Source organism: Lampris incognitus, chromosome 21, assembly GCF_029633865.1.
Source record: "Lampris incognitus isolate fLamInc1 chromosome 21, fLamInc1.hap2, whole genome shotgun sequence".
Lineage (NCBI taxonomy): Eukaryota > Metazoa > Chordata > Actinopteri > Lampriformes > Lampridae > Lampris > Lampris incognitus.
The window spans coordinates 14,953,119-14,970,578 of NC_079231.1; the positions used below are offsets into that span (position 1 = coordinate 14,953,119).

General features: G+C 44.9%; 2 protein-coding genes across 2 annotated transcripts; both read left to right on the top strand.

The window, feature by feature from the left end:
* Window positions 1-644: 644 nt before the first annotated feature.
* LOC130131324 (mitochondrial pyruvate carrier 2-like) lies at window positions 645-5,891 on the top strand. The gene is made up of 5 exons (XM_056300978.1): window positions 645-984; window positions 2,147-2,187; window positions 3,280-3,364; window positions 4,042-4,153; window positions 5,696-5,891. Exons 1-5 carry the CDS (start codon window positions 885-887, stop codon window positions 5,766-5,768), a joined length of 411 nt encoding a protein of 136 aa, XP_056156953.1. The 5' UTR covers window positions 645-884; the 3' UTR covers window positions 5,769-5,891.
* Window positions 5,892-10,118: 4,227 nt separating this feature from the next.
* Window positions 10,119-16,712, top strand: LOC130131325 (dynein light chain Tctex-type 3-like). The gene is made up of 5 exons (XM_056300979.1): window positions 10,119-10,258; window positions 10,559-10,600; window positions 11,962-12,085; window positions 12,678-12,755; window positions 15,681-16,712. The coding sequence occupies exons 1-5, from the start codon at window positions 10,232-10,234 to the stop codon at window positions 15,752-15,754; spliced, it is 345 nt and encodes a 114-aa protein (XP_056156954.1). The 5' UTR covers window positions 10,119-10,231; the 3' UTR covers window positions 15,755-16,712.
* The last annotated feature ends 748 nt before the right edge of the window (window positions 16,713-17,460 follow it).

Consider the following 17,460-nt stretch of genomic DNA (forward strand, 5'->3'; position numbering starts at 1 on the left):
GAAGACCCCGCTTGACAAGTTGCACAACGGCAGAGGTTGACCAACAAGAGTAACAGGTCCCCCGTGTTAACAGTAAAAGCGACCTCAGCCGTGAATAATAATAATAATAATAATAATAATAATAATAATAATAAAAAGCAGCCTCACCTAAGAAGTTCCTCCTTGTGAAGTTTGACTGGCCGGAGTTGACTGAACGCCTCCTGATGTCCCAAATCAGCGTGTCGACGCGGGGCACGTTGTCCAAAAAACCTCCGTCCCGCGGCATTGTAAGAACCTAAAAATGACCGCACCTTCCTTCAAACCATGTCCGCCTTTCGTGCCAGATTTAAAACAAATGTATATGTTGTTTAAAAAACAACTGCTCGGTCCTCAGCTGTTGCTGGAGGAAACCTGGCCGCCTCCCAAACGAGAGCCAGCTGGGGAGTCGAGCGAGAGCGCATGCGCGGCTCCGATATCAAAGCAAACGTCTAAACGTCTTCCCACGCCGCTATTTAAAATGAAACACCGCACAGGATTCACAACACAGCACAGAATAACAGCTCGTCTCTCGAAAGAGACACAAACATCACCGCCGTGGACCCTTGTTCGCTGCTAAACACGTCATCTGCGCGGACCCGGTCTGACTGGGCTAAAGCCGTCCAACTCCACGTTAGCTTGGGTCGCCGCGCATTGCCAAAGCTACAGCGGCACAGCGGCCAGCCAATCAGCACACAGAGGCGGCGGCGTGGTGCGGCTCTCAGGTGACACCCATAAAACGATAGCGCCTAACTAAACTCAATGACAAGCCGGGGGATTCGTTTCTCGACGAAAAGGGACATTTTCGAGACGCGGCGCGCACTTTCTGTCGGCGGAGCCCAAAATCAAAACACTTCTGGGGAGCAGACATGGCTTTGGTGGGCATCAGAGCTTCATACCACAGAATTCTGGACCGCATTGAACTGTTATTACCTGCAAAACTAAGACCTTTCTACAACCACCCAGCAGGTAAGTAAATCATCTACCAAAAATTCAAGTTGTCTTTCCTTTCTCTCTCTCTCTTTTTCTCTATGTCTCTCACACACACACGCGCGCAATTCTCAACATGCACTGTGGGTTTATGGACGTGTGTGTCACACATTTTCTCTCCACACCACACTGTAATTAAAACAATAAGGCAACACAACCCTTCTTTTGAGTGTGTCTCAGCAATAAACGTGGTGGCCACCAACCGCAATGGTATTTTCCAAGTCTACAACTTTGACGTGCATAGTTTTTGCACGATAAGTGTTGTCCTTAAATTTGAAGATGGTCAAAAATGTGGGAATACCAATGCTGAGCGCAATAAAATTGAAAGGATCTTGTCAGTGTGATCCAAATCTGAACTGCATGGCATCTCTGCAACTGAGATTACTGTATAGAGGTGTATCAGCACATTCACTGGGAAGATTGCACACATAAGTCACCGTGTCTCCTATGTGTGTGAAATAGCATTGAAATCATGCATACCAGGACTCAGTGACCTTGCACAGTTCTCTTAAACAAAGACTAAAACATAAATTGCACGTTCAGCACATTTCCTTAATGTTGGTAGTGAAATAGTCAAGATCAGTGTTTTCATACTTTACTTCAAACCAATGCCAGCTCTCTGTACGGACTTTGCATTTTGGGTTAGTTAAATTACTCTTGGTCCACTGACTGACAAGTTATGTGACCTTGATCTAGATCAGCATATACGTTATCTCGAACCCACAACACACACACTCAGTGTAATGACTGTGTGCGGGCATTGCTTGTTGAGCTTGTAACCTGAAACAAAGGGAGTGTAGGTTTCCATATGGGTGTTATACTTACAAAGGTTGAGCTACACACGCGCGCACACGTGCACACATACAAACCCGGATGCTGTTTAGTGCAACATAAATCCCGTGCCTTGGGGCACTTTGGCAGCGTTCAACCGTTGCACTGTTGAATGAGACGCCGTCTCCACTTGCTCAGGCTTTTAAAGAAGCCATAGGTGAGGTTTCCCACCAGCTGATTTATTGAATAAAGGGCACATGCCAAGCATACAAAGTAGAGATGCTCTGTTTTTTGTGGGGGGGTTTTTCTTCATTGTTGCACAACCACAGACATGTCATCATCGACTGCGCCATGCTTTATTTGTTCATAGGTCCAAAGACAGTTTTCTTCTGGGCTCCTTGGTTCAAATGGGTAAGGGACTCATTCATCATTGTTGGAGGGTACTCCCCCTAAACTGTGTTTTTATATCTGTTTTGCTATTCTGATAATTGCATTATATATGCCATATGGTCGTGAGGATGCTGGAGCCTATCCCAGCAGTCACTGGGCGGCAGGCGGGGAGACACCCTGAACAGGCCGCCAGGCCATCACACAGGGCCAACATATATACACACACACACACACACACACACACACACACACACACACACACACACACACACACACATTCATACTTAGGGGCAATTTAGTATGACCGATTCACCTGACCTACCCGTCTTTGGACTATTGGAGGAAACCGGAGCACCCAGAGGAAACCCACACAGACATGGGGAGAACATGCAAACTACACACAGAGGATGACCTGGGATGACCCCCAAGGTTGGACTACCCCGGGGCTCGAGCCCAGAACCTTCTTGCTGTGAGGCGATCACGCTAACCACAACGCCACTGTGCTGCCTATATATATATACATATATATGTACATACATACACACACATATATAAAATCAATATTATATTAATATATATTATAACAATAATAATCAATAGTATAATAATAATATTCAATATATGCCCAATGACTGCTGGGATAGGCTCCAGCATCCCCCTGCGACCCTAATGAGGATAAGCGGCTTGGATGACGGATGGCTTATATATGCTGGGCACTTTGGGCTACAGTGTCTATAAAAGGTGCCCTACAAAAGAAGTTCATTACTAAATGTCATTATAACTGTTACGGTGCAGTAACATTGTATCATCTGTCACATCAAATGGTTGTTGTTTCCCCAACAGCGAAAAAACATAGTTAGCAAATACTGCAACACACACACGAGGGAATACCTTCAAGCTGATTGTAAACTTATACTGCAGAGTATGAAGATAGTTGGGGCTGTCGCTCCCGGCCGTCACACCCCTGTCCCAGCCTGCACACACAGTAAAAGTTGGATTAGAGTTTCATAATGTCCCAATCACAGCAGTTATGATTCATATGTGACAGTTATAGAAACCAGCACATGGATGCACATACACACACACACAAACATTTTTGTTTTTCTCTTTCAGGGCTTGGTAATGGCAGGTATGGCTGACATGGCCCGCCCTGCTGAAAAACTCAGCACATCCCAGTCTGGAGTCCTCATGACCACAGGTATCTGTTAGGATGTGTGTCTTCATCTGTGTGTATGTGTGTGTGTGTGTGAGAGAGAGAGAGGGAGAGAAAGGGCGACAAACACATTTTAAAGTTGGTGCAACAGTGACACAACAGCACAGCTTCAACTCTGATGTTTAAACACAATCCTCTGGCATCTCTGGGAGGAAAAGCTGGGCTCCGCTGCGTTTGCCGTCTCAGTACCTTTCCTGAATCACTGTCAGAGTTTGTGTTACCATAGCCCCTCCCAGAGAGTCAAGTGGCTGTCATAGACATTTACTCACACCCCTCAGGACCGCCACTCGAGCTGCTTCCCACCGTTACCCTCATCATAACCAGGCTTATCCGTGCACCTACAGATGAGGAAGAACCCGTTGACAGTACTACTGGGTCTCTCCTCGTGCCCATTGGCATCACACAACCATCTTTTTATCCTAAACAGCGACTACTCTAACCACATATGTGAGTCCGAACATGAATGGTGCAGACCAACAAACGATATGACGATGTGCATGAGAAAAAATCCGGTCGAACTCTCGCACCAGGCACGTGCCAAGTCACCGGTGCAAGCTCCCCAGCACCTGAAGGTACCGGGGGCCATGGCCATGCTGCTGCGGATGCTCCGTCAAGCCTAGGCCAATGCTCACGAGTATATTTTTGTTTAAACTCTTTCGCAGGGTTAATTTGGTCACGATATTCCCTTGTCATCTACCCAAGGAACATGAACCTCTTTGCAGTGAACTTCTTTGTTGGTATCGCGGGTGCCACGCAGCTGTTCAGAATCTGGAGGTGAGTGGGATTTGAGTCGTGGCGGCCTGTTTTCCCGCACGTATGGGTGTTCTTGCTACATCACAATTTAAGTTATGATAAGATGATAATTATGTCATTCCTCCTCCTACAGTATCTATAATGATAGTGTTTACACATAGCACACATCCTTATTTTCAACACTGCAGTTTCTGTTAGGCAAGTTAAAACATTAACTTTTTGACGTTATGTGGCTGCTATCGTTTCTGCCAAAAGCCATATGAAGTGCACTTTTGCAGGGCAAAGGCTGTTTTGTCAAAAACTTAGTGATAACACCACCGTACTTTATCACGTATTTGCATGTCACCGGCACGAGTTGTTCTTGACCGTTCTTTTTATTACTTTGATATTTGGAGTTGTTGTAATTTTTTTTACTCAGCCGTTTTTCCTCCCAGGGCCCTTATCCCACAGTAAGGGCCAAGTGGTACGATCCTTTCCACCGTGCGCCTCTTAAACTAAATGCCTCACGGAAAATATCGAGCACGGCTAATATAACCAGAGTCTTGCAGCTGTTGTTCCACATGTTTGCGGTGCAGAATGCCTTACAGGTTTACAGGATCAGAGTCTAGTCACCCGATAACCACGACCATTTCGTTTGGGCTGTTCTGCATCTAAGGATATGTTTTATTTTACAGTTGTGCATTGATTTAAGATAAAATATAATCCTTGATTAACCCCATGGCGGGGAAATGTGCAGTGTTGCAGCAGCAAGGGTGATAGCAGGAAGTGGGTCACGGGCGTCCGGGTGGCGTGGCGGTCTCTTCCGTTGCCTACCAACACGGTGATCGCCGGTTCGAATCCCCGTGTTGCCTCCGGCTTGGTCGGGCATCCCTACGGACACAATTGGCCGTGCCTGCGGGTGGGGAAGCCGGATGTGGGTATGTGTCCGGGTCGCTGCACTAGCGCCTCCTCTGGTCGGTCGGGGGCGCCTGTTCAGGGGGGGAGGGGGAGGGGGAAGGGGGGGTAGCGTGATCCTCCCATGCACTACGCCCCCCTGGTGAAACTCCTCACTGTCATGTGGTGACTCCACATATATCGGAGGAGGCATGTGGTAGTCTGCAGCCCTCCCCGGATCGGCAGAGGGGGTGGAGCAGCGACTGAGACGGCTTGGAAGAGTGGGGTAATTGGCTAAGTACAATTAGGGAGAAAAAAGGGGGGGGAACAAGATGTAATAAATAAGTAAGCAGACTGACTGTTGAACTCGCGTTATTGCACATGGTATTGATACTGCAGTGTGGTAGAAACATTGATGTTACATATGATGCAAGACGTATGTGTTCAACTAGATAACACACTTTGGTTCAGAACAGCACGGTGGATTGAGGTCAACGATTAATACCTAATTTGGATACCCTTCATATTTCTTTCTACTCTTTGATTTTTGTGATTTTTTTTATTTTATTTTATATTTTTGGTGATCGTTGCATCCCTCGGTTAAGCTTATGTTGACCTCTGTGTGCATGTTTAACGTGCACCAAACCTGCTCACAATCAGATTTTAATCCGATCCTCGTTTTGTTTGCAGATACAACCAGGGATTACAGGAGGGGGAGACGGATGTCCAGGCTGGTCCGACCACACAAGACGGTGCTGCTTAACACTGTACCTCGTGGCAGTATGCACAAGCATACAAATGCCCATGCACACACACACGGGCACATGCACATACATATCTGAATATTAGCATTACGATGAGTCCAAAGGAATTGAATCAAGTGCAGCTGGACTTGGTTATATACAGTGCATCCGTAAAGTATTCACACCCCTTCACTTTCCCCACATTTTGTTATGTTACGGCCTTATTCCAAAATGGCTTTAATTCCTTTTTTTTCTCATCAATCTACACACAATACCCCATAATGGCAAAGTGAAAAAGGTTTTGCAGAAATTTTTGCAAATTTATTAAAAATAAAAAACTGAAATATTGCATGTACATAAGTATTCACACCCTTTGCTATGATACTCAAAATTAAGCTCAGATTCATCCTGTTTCCACTGATCATCCTTGAGATGTTTCTACATCTTGATTGGAGTCCACCCATAGTAAATTCAATTGATCGGACATGATTTGGAAAGGCACACACCTGTCTATATAAGGTCCCACTGTTGACAGTGCATGTCAGAGCAGAAACCAAGCCATGAAGTCAAAGGAATTGTCTGTGGACCTCCGAGACAGGATTGTATCGAGGCACAGATCTGGGGAAGAGTACAAAAAAATTCTACAGCTTTGAAGGTCCCGAAGAGCATAGTGGTCTCCATCATTCATAAATGGAAGAAGTTTGGATCCACCAGGACTCTTCCTAGAGCTGGCCGCCCAGCCAAACTGAGCAAACGGGGGAGAAGGGCCTTGGTCAGGGAGGTGACCAAGAACCCAATGGTCACTCTGACAGAGCTCCAGTGTTCCTCTGTGGAGATGGGAGAACCTTCCAGAAGGACAACCATCTCTGCAGCACTCCACCAATCAGGCCTTTATGGTACAGTGGCCAGACAGAAGCCTCTGCTCAGTAAAAGGCACATGACAGCCCGCTTGGAGTTTGCCAGAAAGCACCTAAAGGACTCTCAGACCATGAGAAACAAGATTCTCTGGTCTGATGAAACCAAGATTGAACTCTTTGGCCTGAATGCCAAACGTCACGTCTGGAGGAAACCAGGCACCTCTCATCACCTTGCTAATACCATCCCTACAGTGCAGCATGATGGTGGCAGCATCATGCTGTGGGGATGTTTTTCAGCGGCAGGAACTGGGAGACTAGTCAGGATCCAGAGAAAGATGAATGGAGCAAAGTACAGAGAGATCCTTGATGTAAACCTGCTCCAGAGCGCTCAGGACCTCAGACTGGGGCGAAGGTTTACCTTTCAACACGACAAAGACCCTAAGCACACAGCCAAGACAATGAAGGAGTGGCTTCAGGACAAGTCTGTGAATGTCCTTCAGTGGCCCAGCCAGAGCCCAGACTTGAAACCCATTGAACTTCTCTGGAAAGACCTGAAAATAGCTGTGCAGCAACGCTCCCCATCTAACCTTACAGAGCTCAAGAGGATCTGCAGAGAATGGGAGAAATACCCCAAATATAGGTGTGCCAAGCCTGAAGCTTCATACCCAAGAAGACTTGAGGCTGTAATCGCTGCCAAGGGTGCCTCAACCAAGTACTGAGTAAAGGGTGTGAATACTTATGTACATGCAATATTTTTTTTTTATTTTTAATAAATTTGCAAATATTTCTACAAAACCTTTTGCTTTGTCATTATGGGGTATTGTGTGTAGATTGATGAGAAAAAAATAAATTTAATCCATTTTGGAATAAGGCTGTAACATAACAAAATGTGGGGAAAGTGAAGGGGTGTGAATACTTTCCGGATGCACTGTATATAACCAAGTCCAGTTGCACTTGATTCAATTCCTTTGGATAACTATGACCTGGATGAATGAGAACATTCACAGACATTAAGATGAGTGGAACGAGAGCAGAGATCTGCAGGGCATGATACATAGGGTATCGTACGGGTCATGGACACAGATAGTCTTACACTCTGGGTACAAGCGCACATTCATGGACACACAGCTGAGGCTCACAGCTGAGTGAAAATACCGCCGTCTAACGGACGAGAGAACCGTTTCTATTTTTTTGATAAATATGTAGATTTTTCTCTATTTATTACAAAAAGAGACGTTACATGGTGTACTGTTTGAATTTGTAAGGGCTAAAGAGTTAAAATTCAGAAATGATGCTGAATGTATGTGTGAAATTGATTTTTTTTTTAATTTCACTTTTTTTCGTCAAAAGTATATTTCGGTGGAAATAAAGGAATTTTATGACAATATAAGAGGATTTATTCGTTTATAGCTTTTTTGTGATGCAGTTAAGTGTCTGACTAAATATTTTTTTCAATAAAAAGCTAGGAAATGACAACAGTAGGTAGTAATGTTGCTCTCTGGGTATATACATATATATATAGCGAGAGAGAGAGAGAGGGAGGATGACTGAGAACACAGCACTGTCGACTGTTGTAAAACGACAGTAATTTCAACACTGACTTCAACAGTTACTGACTACTTGCAGTTCTCATTTTCTCTGTACAAACCAGTGTACCCGCCACCTGCCAGAACGATGTCCCAGCACCTGTTTTATCTGGGGGGATGTGCACATGTCATCTCCTGATGGATGAACTATTACGCACGAGTATTTTTCCCCTCTGCCAGTGAATATGAGTCATAAGTAGGTTTCCACATGGGGGCAGTGGGGACAGAGTCTACGGTAGGTGTCAAGTTAAGAAGTGTGATCACGTCTCCTTCCTTTTGACAAAAAGGAGGGACAAGAAAAGAAGGAGGAATCGCTCTCTCTCTCTCCCCTCTCTCACTGTTAACCAATGATGGCAAAAAAAAAAATGCCATGGAAGTCCACAAACGCACACATGCACCACATTGGCACGTGCACATACACAGTATGTGAGTATGAGCATTAAGATAAGTAGAATGAGAGCAGAAATCTGCAGGGCATGACACACAGGGTTCATGGACACAGATAGTCTTACAGTCTGGATACAAACACTCATTCATGGACACACAGCTGAAGCTCACAGCTGAGTGAAAATAACACCGTCTACCAATGATAGACAGTACTATTTAGTTGATGAAAATTGAGATTTCTCTCTATTACAAAAACAGAGACATTATATGGTGTACTGTTTACATTTATGGGTTAAAGAGGAAATTGATAAGGTAGGTTTCAAGAGAAGAAGCCTGATTACGAACAGATTTTTGAACAAAAAGAAGGGACAAGATAAGAAGGATCTCTCTCTCTCTCTCACTATCAACCAATGATAGCAAAAAATAAACATGCCATGGCTAATCATTGCTATGTCTCGATGTGCCGCTATTCCATTAAACTTGTTGATTGTCACAGTGTCAGTACCGGGGGGGGGGGGGGGGGTCAACGTTACTCTCGGCAATATAGCCAACAGGCATTTCAACCAGCAGGGGGCGACAAAATAGTGCCACCAAAGAGGTTTTCTAAGGCTGTGAAATTTCGCAATTACAACGTCTTTGGTGTCCATTCAGCATTTAAGACTGAGACAGACTATGTAATCTGCAGCATCTCCACGTTTTCCCCACACGTCTAGCACACAACGATGTCTTCTTAGTTTGAATTGAAGTACTTCTTGGTTGATTTTTGGCCCTGACGCAGAAGATACTTTCACACAGACCGCTGCTTCCATTTTTTTAAACCATGCGTGCACCAAACATGAATAAAATCTTCTGCCTTTGTCAACTTGACTGAGGTTTGTGCTGACGGATTTTCAGGTTAATGATAACTTGAAGCTGTTAATGGTACACCGTCAAGTTGGGTGTTCACTTGATGTTTAACCTTTTGAAATGTGGTCTAAAAAATACACAGTCCAGCCATATGCTAGGTTTTGACCTAGTTTGCCCCCCCACCACCACCACATCTGGCCTCATCAAAGATCAACCAGCTGTTTTGTCACAACTGGGCCTCATGAAAAATCAAGCGCTCACCTAGAATAATGAATTTGCATCAGTCCACCCCTGCTTTTGCAGGCCTGTGAGGAAGCAGCCGTTATTAAAGCCAGGAAAGCCAGAAGGGCCACTAACACTACAAGCCATTTACAAGCCAGTGGCTCGTTTATAATTAATGATTGATAATGACTGAACGTCTTCAAAATGGCTCGTCAGATTCAAGGTGTAAGATGAGCCATGACCACGGTTAACCCTGAATGCACAGAAAGCGCCATCCCCTAAACGGCCTGCAGAACCACGCCAAACCCATCGCTAAACCAGCAGGTGGGAAGATCACAATTTTCGATGATTTACCATACTGTCCCCTTACCGGCAGGGGGCAGCATCCATTGAAAGCGGTCTCATTTGGGACTGCGCTGCCCCTCTCGACTCGTGTTCCTTGGCATATTTTGACAGTCAGTAGGAAGTAGGAAACTCGCCGTACAGTAGTTCGCATCTAAACGCCTCCCAGCCTTCTTCTTTTTTCGCTAAAAACCTAAAAAATCTGAACAAAACCATTATTTGGACCGGAGACGGACCGCAGGAATGGAGGAATATCACCCCACTGACGAGGTTTGAACCGTCCATCAACGGCATCGAATGAAAGTTGTCAAACGATCGACAGACGAGTCGGCGGAGACCAGCCAGCCACACAGTACATTGTAAAACGAAAAAAACATGACCGGTTTTATGGATTTAGTCGCTATCTCGTTATTGTGTATTTTGATCACATGAACGGAGTCCATTTAGTTTAACGCCAGTGCTGAGAGAGAAGCTTGGCTAACGGCGTGAAGCGGTTTAAGGTGTGGTGAGGGGGGGGGGTTACCGGGGGGCTACCCTTCGTCCACTCATGTTTTTGTTTTCACTCTGCAGACTTCATTTCACCCCGACGAGGCAACCAACATCGTCAAAGAGGTAATCAATCAATCAATCAATCAATCAATCCGTCAGTCAAACTTAACGTGCCACGTTTCGTACATTTAAAGACGATCACAATGCGCTTCACATGAAGTTGCGCCGATAAAAAGGTAATGATAAATTAGTTAATTTTTTTGTGCAAAATATATAACTGTAAAATAACTGCAAAACAATAACTGTCGGATCTGTGTGTGACATCTCGTCGATGTGGCGCTGTGCAAAAGAAAAAGAAAAAAAACAACGCAGAAATGGCCCCTGCTTGTTGTTACCTGTCGTCAAGTAAAAAGACAGTTTCCCTCTAAGATGGATATTATATTATGACAGTCAAGCTAAAAATCAACGATGACCCCCCCCAAAAAAGTTCCCTTTTTAGACGATATAGACCCACTTATGCCTATACAACCCCCCCTTCCCCAAATTGTCTTTTACCTCTTAAATGTACAGCAACCATCCCACGCATATGATGAATTTTAGTTACCTGATGCCTTTTAGAAGCACATTGTTAATTGTTTTTTAATGACTCTTTTTTTTGTGAGAAAACTTCTGGTTTCATTTGGAACCAAAAACCTAATTTTGCTCATCTGGATGGGACTACAAGTTGTTAGACAGAGGTGGACAACCCGGCTTCAGAAAGTAAAAGTCCTGCCTTGTATTTGTTCCAACCGTACATACACTACGCCAGCTGAATTAAATTAGCACAGCTCTTCAGCCAGGTAGAGTGAAATCACCTTGTTTAGTGAATGGCTAGAACAAATACATGGTAGGCTTTTTACTTTCTGAAGCCGGGGGTTGTCCACCTATGTGTTAGATAGACCTAATACAGTTCTGTTTTTATTTTATTTTTGTCCAGTCTATAGTCAAGTAAAGTCAGTTTTATTTGTATAGCCCATTATCACAAATTCGCCTCAGTGGGCTTTACAGCAACACAACATCCTGTCCTTAGACGCTCTCATCGGATAAAGAACGACTCCCTAAAAAAAAAACAAAAAAAAACAACCCTTTAACAGGGAGAAAAAATAAGAAGAAACCTCAGAAGAGCAACAGAGGAGGGAGCTCTCTCCTAAGACAGACAACGTGCAATGGATGTTGTGTGTACACAATTTACAGAATACAACATTGAAAGAGGATAACAGAATTATAAAATAGTCAAATTAAAATGATGAAATGAACACGTTTAAAATGGTTTAAATGGAAAGAGTTGGTGCAGCATTTCAGTGATCCAATACCCTGAGGTGATAATCATGCAACAACCCAGTGACTACCGCATGACCATCAATACTGCACTGTTCTGTTTGTTGTTTGTGTGTGTGTGTGTGTGTGTGTATGTATGTGCATGCATTTGTGCGTGTTTTGTTCAGTGTATTGAGAACGTTTTAGGAAGTGTGGACTACAGCCAAAGCCAGGTGAACAAATGGACATCTAGTATCGTGGAACTATCCCTCACACAGCTAGTCAAACAGGGAAAGGCCTACAAGTACATAGGTATGCTGTGTGTGTGTGTGTGTGTATGTGTGTGTTTATGCCTGTCTTACCACATTGTAGTGAGCATTTGCGCCCAAGTTTTTGGGGAAGGTAAAACAAAAAATTCGTGTGACCATCACCTGGCTCATTTGGATGTAAATAGGTTATAACTAGTTATAACTTATTAAGGCTGGAAATGTTGGTCAGAGGTGAACTAACAGCAAATGAAGTAAGCCAACCTCAGCATTTCTAGGGCTGTGGTTTCTGTAATGTTGAGGTTCATGTATAAGGAATTTGATCACTTCTAGTCATGGACAGTTTGTAAGGAAAATGGACAAAACTGTAAAATAATTTTAAATGTTGCTGTTCAGTCTGGTTGTTCAGATTACTCAACATTTTAGGCAGTTTTATTAGAGTCCTTGCAATTCCACACATTGTAAATAAACGAAATTAACATTTAGTCATAGAAGAGGGCTACCTCGGTCTCCTATTGCCAAACCACTATTGGCATAAAGTCACTGAATATTGACTAGAATGTTAAAATTTTAAAAAAAAGTGCCAGCTAAAGCAAAGGTGTAATTTCTAAACGTGTTCTGCGATGGTGTCTCTACAGTGACGTGTTCTGTGATGCAGAAAAGTGGTGCAGGCCTCCACACAGCCAGTTCCTGCTACTGGGACACTGCCATGGACGGTAAGCAGCGCTTTTAGTGTGCGGTGAGATTCCAGATAAGATGTTCTAAAGTTGGGTTTGCGTGAAAGCAGATTTAACACGTGGACAATTCTCCTATTGTGGTTGATCTGCTGTTGTTTTTATTATAAATTACACTTAGGGCAAACAAACATGTTAGAATTGTGCACTCACCGTGAATGAATGGAAAAACGGTGATGGCAAGTGTAGAAAACAAAATTCCACCCGTTGGACTTAGACGTGTTAGTGGAGGAGACAAACACTGGAAGTTAAAGAACAGAAACGCCAAAGGTGCAACGTGTGGCATTTCTGCTTTCGTGAACTAAAACATGATGGATGTATCAGAAGGGGTTGTTGAACGGTAGTAATTGAACGAAATGAAGTAACGCACCTCCTTGCCCTCCAGTCATTTCATGTTGTTCTTTGAAGGTCCTCTTGAGGACATTACCACGCTGTGCTGTGTCTTTATATTTACTTGTTGTTATCATATTGTTGAATGGTAGAAGTCAGCACTTAAGTAGAAATTACACAATGCACCTTTAATGTTGCAAAAAGAAAACGCAGTATTGGTAATCATGAACAAGAAAGTCAAAGCATATGACAGGGTACCGAGAGAGGTGTGGTATTGTATGAGGAAGTCGGCAGCTGCAGAGAAGTATGTAGGGGTGGTGCAGGATATGTATGAGGGAAGTGTGACAGTGGTGAGGTGTGCGGTTAGAATGGCAGATGGGTTCAAGGTAGAGGTGGGATTACATCAAGGATCGGCTCTAAGCCCTTTCTTGTTTGCAATGGTGATGGACAGGTTGACGGACAAGATCAGGCAGGAGTCTCCGTGGACTATGATATTTGTGGATGACATTGTGATCTGTAGTGAGTAGGGTGCAGGTTGAGAGAGCCTGGAGAGGTGGAGGTATGCACTGGAGAGAAGAGGAATGAAAGTCAGTAGGAGCAAGATGGAACGCATATGCGTGGATGAGAGGGAGGACAGTGGAATGGTGAGGATGCAAGGAGTGGAGGTGATGAAGGCATACGAGTTTAAATACTTGGGGTCAACTGTCCAAAGTAACAGGGAGTGAAGAAGAGAGTGCAGGCAGGGTGGAGTGGGTGGAGAAGAGTGTCAGGAGTGATTTGCGACAGAAGGATACCAGCAAGAGTTAAAGGGAAGGTTTACAAGATGGTTGCGAGACCAGCTATGTTATATGGCTTGGAGACAGTGGCACTGATGAAAAGACAGGAGGTGGCAGAGTTGAGGATGCTAAGATTTTCACTGGGAGTGAAGAAGGAGGGCAGGATTAGGAACTAGTATATTAGAGGGACAGCTCAAATTGGATGGTTTGGAGACAAAGCAAGAGAGGCAAGACTGAGATGGTTTGGATATGTGTGGAGGAGAGAAGGATGCTGAATATGGAGCTGCCAGGGAACAGGAAAAGAGGAAAGCCAAAGAGGAGGTTTATGGAGGTGGTGAGAGAAGCCATGCAGATGGCTGGTGTGGCAGAGGACAGGAAGAGATGGAAACGGATGATCTGCTTTGGCGACCCCTAATGGGAGCAGCCGAAAGTAGTAGTAGTAGTACAAGAAAGTCGATGCAGACAAAGCAGAACAACTGATGACATGTAAAGAGGACGGCCAAGACAATGAGCATAGCACCCAAGACTAAAACCCAATTCACACTGAACTTTCCCTCCATCTTGTTATCAGAACTGCATGTCTGGTCAAAATGTGCTTTGCATACAGTTATTCTCAGTCAGTTATATTAGAAGTGCAAAATAATCGGTTTGCAGTTTCCTACCAAATATGCACAGATTCAGTGAGACAAACATGCAAAAACGTAAGGAGCTTGATTTCCACAATTTGTGAGACACAGTCCTCTGTGAATCCCCCCCCCCCCGTTTTTCTCCCCAGTTTTACCCAGCCAGTTACCCCACTCTTCTGAACCGTTGCTGCTCCACCCCCTCTGCCGATCCGGGGAGGGCTGCAGACTACCACATGTCTCCTCTGATGCACGTGGAGTCACCAGCCGCTTCGTTTCACCTGACAGGAGTTTTGCCAGGGGGACGTAGCGCGTGGGAGGATCACGCTATTCCCCCTCCACCCTGAACAGGCGCTCCCGACCAACCAGAGGAGGCGCTAGTGCAGCAACCAGGACACATACCCACATCCGGCTTCCCACCCGCAGACACGGCCAATTGTGTTTGTAGGGACACCCGACTAAGCCGGAGGTAACACAGGGATTCGAACCAGCGATCCCCGTGTTGGTAGGCAACGGAATAGACCGCCACGCTACCCGGACGCCCCCTCTGTGAATTTTATGACTAGATCAGCTTTGGTGCTTTTAACAAAGACTAACAGTTTTTCACATTGCAATTTTACACAAGCCAGGTCAGGCTATTTGGGAAAATTGTTGTTTTTAATGGCATTTGTTTGCATTCGCTCACATAATAAGCAGCCGCTAGTGAGGAGGGAGAGGGGGCAAAAAAGCCACAACACCCTGACTCCCTGAAACAAATGTGGACCATGACGTAATAACATGCTGGCTGTCACACACAGCGAGCTACCAAGAAACTACACGTGACGGGTTGTGGCCATATCATTATGTCATTCATGTGAAAGAATTTTTCCTTCATGTGACATTTCACTTCTGGGACATGCAGTTCTGTCAACATGTAATTTCTCTTTGGCGAAATCCATCCTGTGCTCCGTACTGTATTGTCTGCTTATGTGTGTTCAGCTCTTTTCTGTCAGTACTGCTGCTGGTTCCTGCTCTGTTTTGACATGCACAGTGGCACAGAATCTCACTTATTTTGTTCTGGTCCATGCTTCTCTATCATAGTCACTACCAGTTGGCAGTGTTGTGCAGTATTCTGTACTGGTCCTTTGCATTGTGTTCTAATGATTGTTTTTTTTGTGTTTGTTTAAATATGTACACAGGTAGCTGCACCGTGAGATGGGAGAGCCGCACCATGTACTGTGTAGTCAGTGTGTTCGCCGTGGCTGTAGCGTAGGACGGACGCAAACCACACGTGCATACACCAAAACTACCGCCTCCCAAAGAAAATGTAATGTGCTCTCGCAACCAGCAGGGGTCCACCAAGTGCCACAGACATGTCCGTAGTACCACAGTGCATACATCTGTCTCTTCCCTAGTAACGTAACCTTTTGACCTCCTAAGCATCCAGTCAGGCCAAGACGGAGCCACCGGAAAGACATGAACGGCTGCATGATTGTCTCTGCTCTCTGTCAACCTCCAGCTTGCCCCGGCTGAGTCGATGTGGAGGTATGGCTGTGAAGGACGTTCTGCTCCTTACACTCACAAAGGCCATCTTTTAGAACGACGCCGAAAATGAGCACGAAATCTCTTGTCCAGTGTGTATGTATGTTTGCTTTGCTGCTCTAAGCTTTGGTAAAGCACTGGACTCCTCATTCACATTTTACACAAACTCATAAACTGCATGTGGTATCTATAAGCAAAAAATGTAATTATTGTGCATTTCTACATTTCATTATCTATTCATGTAATTATATTGAATAGAGGGAAATGTGTGTGTGTGTGGGGGGGTAATATTTTGTACCCAGAGTTGTTGCAATAAAGTTGGCTCCAGGATTGAGAGGCAATAAACTCAGAAGATTTATGAAGTATCACTGTTTTTCTGCCATTTGTGGCAGGCTAACGTTGGTAGACGGTGCTCTGGGAGATCTAGCCAGGTACGGCAGGTTGTTAGGAAACACTATTGTGTCAACCCTGAGTTTCTAGAACCTTATCAAACAGGAAAATTTTAGGTGTGTTTGTACAGGTGCATACTAGTGACTGCCTGTTGTGTGGTCTAAGGACAGGATGTTGTGTTGCGGTAAAGCCCCTGGAGGCAAATTTGTCATTTGTGATATTCGGTTATACAAATAAAATTGACTTGACTTGACCCACATTAGGGCAGGAAGACATTAGAATGTGTCCAAGCGCAGGAAAAAAACTGACACATTTAGGCTGTGGCTGTGATTGTCTACTCATGACACAGTTTACTTTAGCACAGACAAAGTTGCCGTTTTTTTTACAGAAGAGATGGAATTTTTTTTGGACCCCCCCCCTTTCTCCCCAATTGTCTCTATCCAATTACCCCACTCTTCCGAGCTGTCCCGGTCGCTGCTCCACCCCCTCTGCTGATCCGGGGAGGGCTGAGGGGAGCCGCTTCTTTTCGCCTGACAGTGAGGAGTTTCACCAGAGGGAGACACAGCACATGGGAGGATCACGCTATTCCCCCAGTTCCCCCTCCCCCCAGAACAGGCGCCCCGACCGACCAGAGGAGGCGCTAGTGCAGCGACCAGAACACATACCCACATCCGGCTTCCCACCCGCAGACACGGCCAATTGTGTCTGTCGGGATGCCCGACCAAGCCGGAGGTAACACGGGGATTTGAACCAGCGATCCCCATGTTGATAGGCAACGAAATAGACCGCCATGCCACCCAGACGCCCGCAGAGGAGATGGATTTTACGAGCCTATTCAATCAATGATGTCAAATACGTTCACAAACATGGTAAATAGATTTGTGTTTTCAGATCTGTCAGTGTCTGACGATGGAGTGCACACACATACACACAGTACACATACCAATACAACACTTTATTTTGTCAGCATGCAGAGAAAGGGAATAAAACTAAGCCTTCAGGAGCTTGTTCAAGATGCTTCTTAATTGTGTGATGTGAACAAGAACT